This window comes from Chiloscyllium plagiosum, chromosome 1 (genome assembly GCF_004010195.1).
Source record: "Chiloscyllium plagiosum isolate BGI_BamShark_2017 chromosome 1, ASM401019v2, whole genome shotgun sequence".
NCBI classification, from domain to species: Eukaryota; Metazoa; Chordata; class Chondrichthyes; order Orectolobiformes; family Hemiscylliidae; genus Chiloscyllium; species Chiloscyllium plagiosum.
The window spans coordinates 21,846,126-21,856,771 of NC_057710.1; the positions used below are offsets into that span (position 1 = coordinate 21,846,126).

At 46.4% G+C, this 10,646-nt stretch overlaps 1 protein-coding gene across 1 annotated transcript in view; it reads right to left on the reverse strand.

Moving 5' to 3' along the window:
• The window catches only part of LOC122554916 (pantothenate kinase 3-like), a 31,491-nt gene extending 28,299 nt beyond the window's left edge, over nucleotides 1–3,192 (reverse strand). The window contains exon 1 of the mRNA XM_043700349.1: nucleotides 2,691–3,192. Within this exon, the coding sequence (XP_043556284.1) occupies nucleotides 2,691–3,021 (331 nt within the window). The 5' untranslated portion in view covers nucleotides 3,022–3,192. The remainder of the gene's footprint in view (nucleotides 1–2,690) is intronic.
• Nucleotides 3,193–10,646: the final 7,454 nt, after the last annotated feature.

Consider the following 10,646-nt stretch of genomic DNA (forward strand, 5'->3'; position numbering starts at 1 on the left):
CTTCAATGCCCAGAGAAAGTATGAAAGTTAATGTCAGGATGCCCAGTCTCTTCCCTTGTCTCCCATAGTGTGGGATACATATCCCCTGGTCGTAGGGATGTATCCAATTTTAAGCCTGCTAAACTATTGATATTTCTTCTCTTGATTGTAATTTGTTCATATTACAGTCCTCTTCAATTTTAATATCTACATAAATTTTTCTTTATCATGAATGAAGATGCGAAGTACTAATTTATAACCTCATGTATATCTTCAGGCCCTTGGATTTTCTTTTATGTTATCCACCAGTGCTTTATTATCCTCCTCTTAGTTTTCTAAGTAACCAAATGCAGTTTTTCTACACCTCCACGGCTTGTGGTTCTCTGAACACTCAGGATCTACCCTTGTTCAATCATGTACATTCTTTGAATACCCACAGTTTCATGGAATTTTTGGTCTCACTCTTAACCTTCACAGGAAGATATAAGCCCTGCAATTTCACTATTTCCTTTTTGAAAGATTCCTCCTGCTCCAATATAGATTTTTCTTTAATCCACTTTGGCCAGATCCTGATTTAAAATCTGCCTTTGCCTCCAATTATTGATTTCTGGTCCGTCTTTGCCCTTTTCTATGACGACCTTTAATTTTAATGAGTTATGATCACTATGACCAAAATACTCTCCCACTGAAATGGCTCCTGCCATTCATTACTAGTTCAAGAATTTGCCTTCACTTCAAACTTAATTTCTGACAAAAGTCTTTCATCAAAGTCTCTTCCAAGTTCACATAAATAGCTTCCACACATTCCTACGACCACTATTCTACTCACCAATCAAAATTAAATCAGCCTAATCAGCTATAATTGACCCACTATAAATCCACAACGGTTATTTGCAGAGCTGACGCTGTCGTCCTGGGGAAGGGGACGGGCTGTCCTAGAGGTGGCCGGTAGGTATGTCGGGGTAGCCCACTAGCCGGACAGCGCATTGGGGTGGGTGAGAGCCCAATGGTATGTAGGGGCAGACCGAGCGCCAGAAGGTGGGTAGCTGCCCTCAGTGCTGTCACCCCAGGCGGGCTGTCCTAGAGGTGGTCGAAAGGTGTGTCAGGGCAGACCAAGAACTGGAAGGGCATGGGGTGGACCAAGAGCCAGGTGGTGTGTAGGGGCGGACTGCCTTAGAGTGGTCGGAAGGTGGGAGGGACGGGGGCTTGCTGGGTCTATATCGTACGCACTGTTTTTTATGTATCAGAATTGTCCTATGTATAAATGTCATTGTTGATGTTTTTTCATATTTGAAACTGGGATTTGTGGTTTGTCCTCAATTCCCTGTCAACTGGTTGAACGGTAGGGTTTGAAGCCTGGCTTTGCTGCTCCTCTCCCTTGTAAAATTGCTATTGTATACAGCTGTAAATGTTAACTGTTTTTTGTAAACTGCGTTTTGTAACTGTTTTGTAATTGCTTAATAAAATTTTAAAAATCTGCAGAGCTGAAAATTTCAAGTCACCTTTCTGTAGATTCTATTAAAGCTCTTTATAACAGATCTTAGGATAATAGGTGTACATTTCCCTAGTTCCGCGCTGTCACCATCTTAAGTAACAGAATAACAAACACAACATTCAGCATTGAACAGCAAAATCATGCAAATCAGAAAATGCAAATGGATTTAATTGCTCCAGTAATCCAAGCCTAATCCCACTGCCCCACTCCCGACAATGAGGTTACTGGTCTAACTACTGGACCAAAACATTACCAACAACAAAAACAGAAATTGCTGGTAAAGCTCAGCAAATCTGACAACATCTGTGGAGAGAAAGCAGAGTTAACACTTTGGGTTGAGGGTCATCGGACCCGAAACGTTAACTCTGATTTCTCTCCACAGATGCTGCCAGACCTGCGGGGCTTTTCCAGCAATTTGTTTTTGTTTCTGATTTACAGCATCAGCAGTTCTTTCAGTTTTTTTTAAATTGACCAAAACATTATATTCTATTGATGTGAGGAATGTCAGATAATTTTACAGACGCTTGCAGTCCACAATTGCTAAACTAATGGTGAAGAAATGTACAGTCAAGGTGCCTTAAGATTTCCATAAAATATTCTAATCACTGTATCTTTAAGGAGCCACTTGGGTTGAGCATGAACCTACGCGGAATAACCACTGTTGTATTTTCTCCCAGCGGTGCAATTCTCTCAATTCACACGCTAGTCAGTACATGACAGTGAACTGACAGTCCTCTGAGAATTACAGGTTGACAACTCCAACAGAGTAACAAAAATAAAGCAAAGCCTAAGTTGCAAACCCAGTTAATATTTATTCTACACTCTGCGATTGCAAAGATTTGTTTTTCACTGTTGCGTGGCTTGAATTTTTTTTCAAAAATCACGAACAGGATTTGAATGATAAAGAATCATCATTCACCCATCTAAGATTAAATGAATTTTGTTAGATTTGCTTTTTTCGGGGAATGTTATATTAATACATCAGCAATTTCAAACAGCGATTTTCCAAATGAGATATGTCAGCATTTACACAATGAGCAACCTCGGCTACGGCACCTACAAAATTGAGCGCGATCTTAAAATGTTGATTTTCAAAATAGAAAAACAACACATACAAATGCATTGTTGAACATGCAAATGCTTCCCTGTCAATTTGCTCCTGAGAACAAGCAGATTGTGATTGCAGTGACATTGATGAGTGCACATTCCGACTTACGGGGCCTGTTTTTCTTGACGGTCTCCCGGCGCTGCTGCAGCCGCCGGCTCGTGCTCGGAGCCGGATCTTTGGTAACCGGCGTCCGGCGCCCATCCGAGCAGCCGGCTCGGTGCCTTTCCGCCTCGGGCTCCGGTGGCTGGCGCTGCTGGTGACACTGCTGTTGCTGTTGCTGCTGCTTCTTCTTCTTCGGGCGGCAGGCAGCCTTGTCCCCCCGGTGCGGCTGTGGCTGCGGCTGCTTCTCGTCCGATTCCTCCTGCAGGGCGCAGCCGCCATGGTAACCGTTCACTACCGCCCCGTTCATCATCGCCCGGCCGCTCTGCACCGGTTCCATCGCCGACTCTTATCAAACAAACACAAACGTATCGTTCGCAGGTCGAATTTATCCTGATGGTTGTGTAGAGAGACAGCCGCTATCTTTAATTTTTTTTAAAAAAAGGAGCATTCGCGGCCATTCAGCCACGGCCCCTGATCGCTCTTCTCCTTCTCATCGTTAAACCGCCCCCTCTCCGCCGCCGACAACAACAACAACGAACCGGAAACACCCGCTGACGGACAGCCGCCTTGCCCAATCAGCAACCCCCCGGTTGTCGCCACCTCTCCAATCCGGCGAGGGGGCGGGATCACCCTTCTGATGAATCCGACCTTGCTTTGATCATTCGAGTGTTTGTCTCCCGCAACGGTGAGACGTGAATTGCGGGCATCCCGCCGCGCCTGGGGTCGCTTCGCTTGGTTCGAACCTCAGCCTATTCCCTTTTGAATTATTCGGATTCCGTCACCGGCAGACCGGATGTTGGGCGCGTTCCCTGATGGACGTCGGAAAGAGACCAATCGGTGGAGCGATTGATGCTCCGTTACAGCCAACCAGAGCGCAGGAGGGGGGCGGTACATCTGCGGGTTGATGGGCAGGCGGAGGACGAAAACCTCACGAATGTTGGTAATCTTTTAATTTATCACTGTTGAATAGATTCATTGTTTTTGAAGAGCGGTTCTTGTTGGAGTTTTAATGTTCTTTTGCTACGTTTTATGTGGTACGTGCGATGGGAGCTCTTGGTGACGTATTTCTAACGGTCTGTGCATGACGTCATGGACTGCAAGAGGTGGGGACTGATGTAATCTCCAGCTGAGTGACAGGGGAGGTGGGTAAGTCATGCAACAGCACAGCAAGATCCCAGTCCTGCCCTTGGATTCTCCAGCCATTACTGCGGGGCTTCGCTTGCCGTGTGGTGCACAGAAACGTTTGACGTGAGAAATAATTCAAAAAATAAAATTTCAAACCAAAATAGTAGACAGTGGCTAGCACTGGCTGCCTCACAGCACCAGGGTCCCAGGTTCAATTCCAGCCTCGGGTGACTGTCTGCGTGGAGTTTGCACATTCTCCCTGTTTCCTCCGGGTGCTCTGGCTTCCTTCCACAGTCCAAAGATATGCAGGTCAGGTGAATTGGCCATGCTAAATTGCCCCATAGTGTTAGGTCAGTTAGTCGAGGGAAATGGGTCTGGGTAGGTTACTCTTCGGTGTGGACTGGTTGGGCCGAAGGGCCTGTTTCCACACTGTAGGGAATCAAATCTAATCAAAAATTTGTTCTCCCTTATTTTGCAAGGGCACAGGAGGATGTTATTCAGCCCATCGTGTCTGCACTTTCACTTTTTAAAAAAATTATCCATTTGTGGGATGTGGGTGTTGTTGGCTGGGCCAGCATTTATTGCCAGTTCCTAGTTGCCCTCGAGAAGGGTGCTTGCTTCTTGAACCACTGCAGTCCACCTGTTGCATATTGGCCCACAATGTCATTAGGAAGGGAATTATTGGATTTTGAAACAGCGACAGAAACAGTGATGTATTTCTCAGTGGTAATGGTCAGTGGCTTGGAAGGGAACTTGAAGGTGGGAGTTCCCACATATCTGCTGCCTTTGTCCTTTTGGATGGAAGTGGTTGTGGGTTTAGGAGGTGCTGTCTGAGGATCTTTGAATTTCACTTCACATGAGGTTCATGACTCAGTGCCATTCTCCTGCATTATCCTCAAAGGCTGGAGCATCGTTTGTATTTAATTATCTCGTGCCCTTTTGATTGCCTCAACTGAACCTGCCTTCAGGTAGTACCTTTCGACCAGAAAAATTCCATTATGTGAAAAACAGTACATTTAAGGCATGGAAACAAGGGGGGACAGAGGTAATAGTAATGTGGTCAAACAATCTAAAATCCCAGGTCTGGAGCTCTCTTACTGCATAGTGATAGTGTCCCTGCCCCGGGACCAGGGAAGCCCAACTTTTAATTCCATTTGCTCCAGAACTGTGTAATAACATTTCTGAACAGATTGATTTTAAAAAATAAGTAAATAAAGAAAAGGATCTCCGGTCAATGCTCATGGAATCCCGACAGCATGGAAACAGGTCATTCAGCCAAACAAGTCCACACCGATCTGCTGAAGAGTAACTCACCCAGACCCCTTCCCCTACTACTTTACATTTACCCCCAATAATGACCTAACCTACACAACCCTGAACACTATGGGCAGTTTAGCATGGCCAATTCACCTAACCTGCACATCTTTGGATTGTGGGTGGAAACCAACACAGGCAGAGGCAGCCAGCCGAGGCTGGAATCAAACCTGGGTCCCCGCTGCTGGGAGGCAACAGTGCTAACCACAGTGCCACCCAAGGATATGGGAATGTGAGTTCAAATCCCACAATGGTGGGTGAGCTGATAGGCTTTGAATTCAAGAAAAATCTGGAACAAAGAACTGACTTAATAGTGACTACATCTCTGCGTAAAAACACATCTGGTTTGCTGATATTCTTTAGGGAAGGAAATCTTCTGGCCTTACTGGAAAAACTCTGGACCCTTTACAATGTGGCTGATTCTTAACTACAAATAGTCCATAAGATATAGGAGCAGATTAAAGCCATTCAGTCCATCAAGTCTGCTTGCTGTTCAATCATGGATAATATATTTCTCAACTGCATTCTCCTCAATTCTCCCTGTAGCCCTTGATTCCCTTATGAACCTCTGTTTTAAAGACACTCAATGACTTGGCCTCCACAGACCTCTATGGCATTGAGTTCCACTAATTCGTCACCATCTGGCTAAAGAAATTCCTCCTCATTGCAGTTCTAAAGGTTGACCTTCACCCTGAGGTTGTGCCAGGGTCTTGGCCTCTCCTACGAATGAAACATCTTGTCCACATCCACTCTTAACAAAGCCTCTCAACATTCTCAAGTTTCAATCAGATGTCCCCTCCTCCTAAACTCCACTGAGTACAGAACAAGAGTCCTCAACCGCTCCTTATATGACAAGCCCTTCAACCCTGGGATCAACCTCTGCTGAATCCCCCCCCCAAGGCCACACATCCATCCTTAGATACAGGGCCCAAAACTGCTCACAATATTCCAAACATGGTCAGATCAGAGCCAGATACCGTATATTCTTGCTTCATGTCCTAGTCCTTTCAAAATGAACACTAACATTGTGTTTGCCTTCCTATTGCCAACTGAGCCTGCGTGTTAATCTTAAGAGAGTCCTTTTCTTCTTCAGTTTTCAAAGCCCTTCCCTATTTAGAAAACAGGCTATACCTCTTCTTCCGATCGAAGTGTATAACCTCATACTTCCCACATTATATTGAATCTGCCACTTCTTTGTTCACTTTCCTCATATCTAAGTCTTGCTGCAGCCTCCCTACTTTTGTCTTCATGGATGTTTCGCTGGAGCCAAGTTGACTGGTCAACTGAAGGGGCAGTTTCTCTGCTCGGAATTTGGCCAGGTTTGTGGAGACAGAACTGGGCAAACGGTTCAGGATTATATCCAACACCCTGAAAAGATTCAGTGTTTCGGCCTTAACTGCATTCTGTAGCAGAGAATTCCACATACACCCACCGCTCTCTTGGTGAAACTAAAACTTGTCCCATCTCACTCCTAAATAGCTTACTGTATTTTCTTACTCTGTGACCCCCAGTACTGTACTCCCTGGCCATTGGGAGCATCCTTCCTGCATTTACACTGTGTCTAGTCCTGTTAACAATTTACAGGTTTAAGACCATAAGAGAAAAGGAATAGGAGTAGGCCACTTAGGCATTTGATTCTGGATTAGTGGTGCTGGAAGAGCACAGCAATTCAGGCAGCATCCGAGGACAGGCAAAATCGACGTTTCGGGCAAAAGCCCTTCATCAGGAATAAAGGCAGAGAGCCTGAAGCATGGAGAGATAAGCTAGAGGAGGGTGGGGGTGGGGAGAGAGTAGCATAGAGTACATGTAGAGAGAAGAGGAAAACTTCTTCAAGGCAGGCATCCTTGCAAGAGGATTCGCAGTAGGGTTAAAATCAACGAGGTAAAAACAATGACTGCAGATGCTGGAAACCAGATTCTGGATCAGTGGTGCTGGAAGAGCACAGCAATTCAGGCAGCATCCGAGGACAGGCAAAATCGACGTTTCGGGCAAAAGCCCTTCATCAGGAAGTGTCAGGGAGTTCTGCATTATTGGACCCCCACCCTCCTCTAGCTTATCTCTCCATGCTTCAGGCTCTCTGCCTTTATTCCTGATGAAGGGCTTTTGCCCGAAACGTCGATTTTGCCTGTCCTCGGATGCTGCCTGAATTGCTGTGCTCTTCCAGCACCACTAATCCAGAATCTGGTTTCCAGCATCTGCAGTCATTGTTTTTACCACTTAGGCATTTGAGACTAGTCTGCCAGTCAACAGAATAACAACAATTATCGCTTCCACTTTCCTACACTGTCCCTGAAACGCTTGCCTCCTGACTGATCAAGGTTCCTGACCTAGATTGTCCTATCAGGGCAAACATTTTCTGAGCATTTACCCTACCAACCCCCGAAGGAATCCTACACCTCTTATTGTTCTAAATTTCAAGATAGGGGCACCAGTATGGTAGATTTGGGCTGAGTCTGTCTGCTGCAGACCGGCTGCATTTTTTTTGTTTAGATTACTTACAGTGTGGAAATAGCCCCTTCGACCCAACAAGTCCACACCGACCCGCCGAAGCATAACCCACCCAGACCCATTCTCCTACATTTACCCCTTCACCTAACACTACAGGCAATTTAGCATGGCCAACTCACCTAACCTGCACATTTTTTTGGATTGTGGGAGGAAACCGGAGCACCCAGAGGAAACCCACGCAGACACGGGGAGAATGTGCAAACTCCACACAGAGAGTCGCCTGAGGCGGGAATTGAACCCGGGTCTCTAGCGCTGTGAGGCAGCAGTGCTAACTACTGTGCCACCATGCTCTCCTTTTAGTCTTTTTCTTTCCTTCATCTTCCTGATGTCACAGGGACACCAGAGCAGTGTTGGCGGTGACTCCTGAAATGGTGGTGGGACATCAGCAGCAGTGATGGAGTCAAGATTCCTGATTTCGTAGACCTGGACTGTGGACTCTTGCAGCAGCAGCAAATTGTCAACTGCAGTGGTGTTGGTGCCCAGAGTGGGGGCCTATGGCTGCAGTTGGCCAAAAGTGGGAACCTTGCAGAAGCCCTGGAGCTGTGTTTGGGAACCTAGCAGATGAAGATGAATTCTATTTTCCCCTCTCACCCTTAACCTATGCCCTCTAGTTCTGGACTCCCCCACCCAAGGGAAAAGACCTTGTCTATTTACCCGATTGATGTCCTCATGATTTTATAAACCTCTGTAAGCTCTGTCAGGCTCTGATGTTCCAGGGAAAACAGCCCTAGCTTTTACAACCTCTCCCTGTAGCTCAAACCCTCCAACCCTGGCAACATGTTTGTAAATCTTTTCTAGTTTCACAACATTCTTCTGATAGAACTTGACACTGTCCCAGCAAGCATCCTGATTTAGAATAGAGTCATAGAGTCACAGAGATGTACAGCACGGAAACAGATCCTTCGGTCCAACCCGTCCATGCTGACCAGATATCCCAACCCAATCTAGTCCCACCTGCCAGCACCTGGCCCATATCCCTCCAAACCCTTCCTATTCATATACCCATCCAAGTGCCTTTTAAATGTTGCAAATGTACCAGCCTTCTCCACTTCCTCTAGCAGCTCAGTCCATACACATACCACCCTCTGTGTGAAAAAGTTGTCCCTTAGGTCCATTTTATATCTTTCCCCTCTCACCCTAAACATATGCCCTCTAGTTCTGGACTCACCCCACCCCAGGGAAAAGACTTTGTCTATTTATCCTATCCATGCCCCTCATGATTTTATAAATCTCTATAAGGTCACCCCTCAGTCTCCAACGCTCCAGGGAAAACAGCCCCAGCCTGTTCAGACTCTCCCTATAGCTCAAATCCTCCAACCCTGGCAACATCCTTGTAAATCTTTTCTGAACCCTTTCAAGTTTCACAACATCTTTCCGATAGGAAGGAGACCAGAATTGCACTCAATATTCCAACAGTGGCCTAACCAATGTCCTGTATAGCTGCAAAATGACCTCTCAACTCCTGCACTCAATACTCTGACCAATAAAGGAGAGCATACCAAATGCCTTCTTCACTATCCTGTCTACCTACGACTCCACTTTCAAGGAGCTATGAACCTGCACTCCAAGGTCTCTTTGTTCAGCAACACTCCCTAGGACCTTACCATTAAGTGTATAAGTCCTGCTAAGATTTGCTTTCCCAAAATGCAGCATCTCACATTTATCAGAATTAAACTCCATCTGCCACTCCTCAGCCCTTTGGCCCATCTGATCAAGATCCCGTTGTAACGTGAGGTAACCTTATTCGCTGTCCACTACACCTCCAATTTTGGTGTCATCTGTAACTGTACTAGCTAAACATCTTATGCTCACATCCAAATCATTTATATTAATGATGAAAAGTGGGGGGATCCAAGATGGCGGCGACCCAGTAAGACTGAGTCTATAGTGCTCCTCCCAAGACATGGGCACAGTGGGTCACCTACCCCCTACCAAGCTCACCAAATCATTTATAATAGTTTTGTAATTTAATTAGTTGTGTAATATTACATTTAAACAATTTAATCCTAAGTTAAAATGACTAAAGGGAAGGGAGCCCGCAGCTCTCAGCAAGCAGGAGCCCCTCCCCCACCCTCTCCAGCTGCAGCAGAGGCGTCCACAGCCGCCCCGGGGGACTTACCAACAGTAGCAAGCCTTGCAGAAATGCTTTCCAAGCTTGACTCGAAGATCGATGCCTTTATTGTCGAATCCAGAAATCGTTGGGAGTCGCTCTCGGCCGCGCTGCAGAAGCACGACCGAGAGATTGAAGAAATTCAACGCCAAGTCGAAGGGGCGGAGCTAAAGGCCGCGACCTCCGAGACAACCGCTCAATCGGCCGTGGATCAGGTCCGGACTCTCGAGCAATATGATTGGAAAATCATATTGACGACCTCGATAATCGAGGTCGCCGAAAAAAAATATTCGTTTGCTGGGCCTTCCCGAACGGGAAGAGGAAGGCCAGCTTACAGCGTTCCTGGAGCAGTGGCTGCCACAACTTTTAAATCTGCAAGCTGGATCAGGCCAGGAAGGGTGGAATGGGCCTACCGGGTCGCAATACGCGGGCCCGGCTCGAACCAGCGCCCGCGCCCGGTCCTGTTCCGGCTGCAGAGCTACAGGGAGAGGCAGATACTCCTAGAAGCCTCTAGAAATCTCAGAAAAGACCCCCAAGCTATGATCTACAAAGGATCCAAGATCATGCTATTTCAGGACTTTTCCCCGGCTCTGGTTCGAAAGAGGAAGGCATTCGACGAGGTGAAGAAGCGTTTAAGGGACTTAAATGTTCAGTACTCCTTACGCTACCCAGCGATGTTACGCTTTAACCATGAAGGATCCGTATATAACTTTGGATCACCAGAAAAAGCTAATGAATTCTTGGACTCTCTTAGATAAACTGTAGCACATAATGGATGTTGGTCTGCCTTTCCCCCCCGCTTTGGTTTATATCCCCTCCTTTTTTTTCTTCTTTCTCTTACCTTACTACTTAATATTATCATGGGGGGTGGGGAGAGGGATTTGATTTTCTTCCCCCCCCCCCCC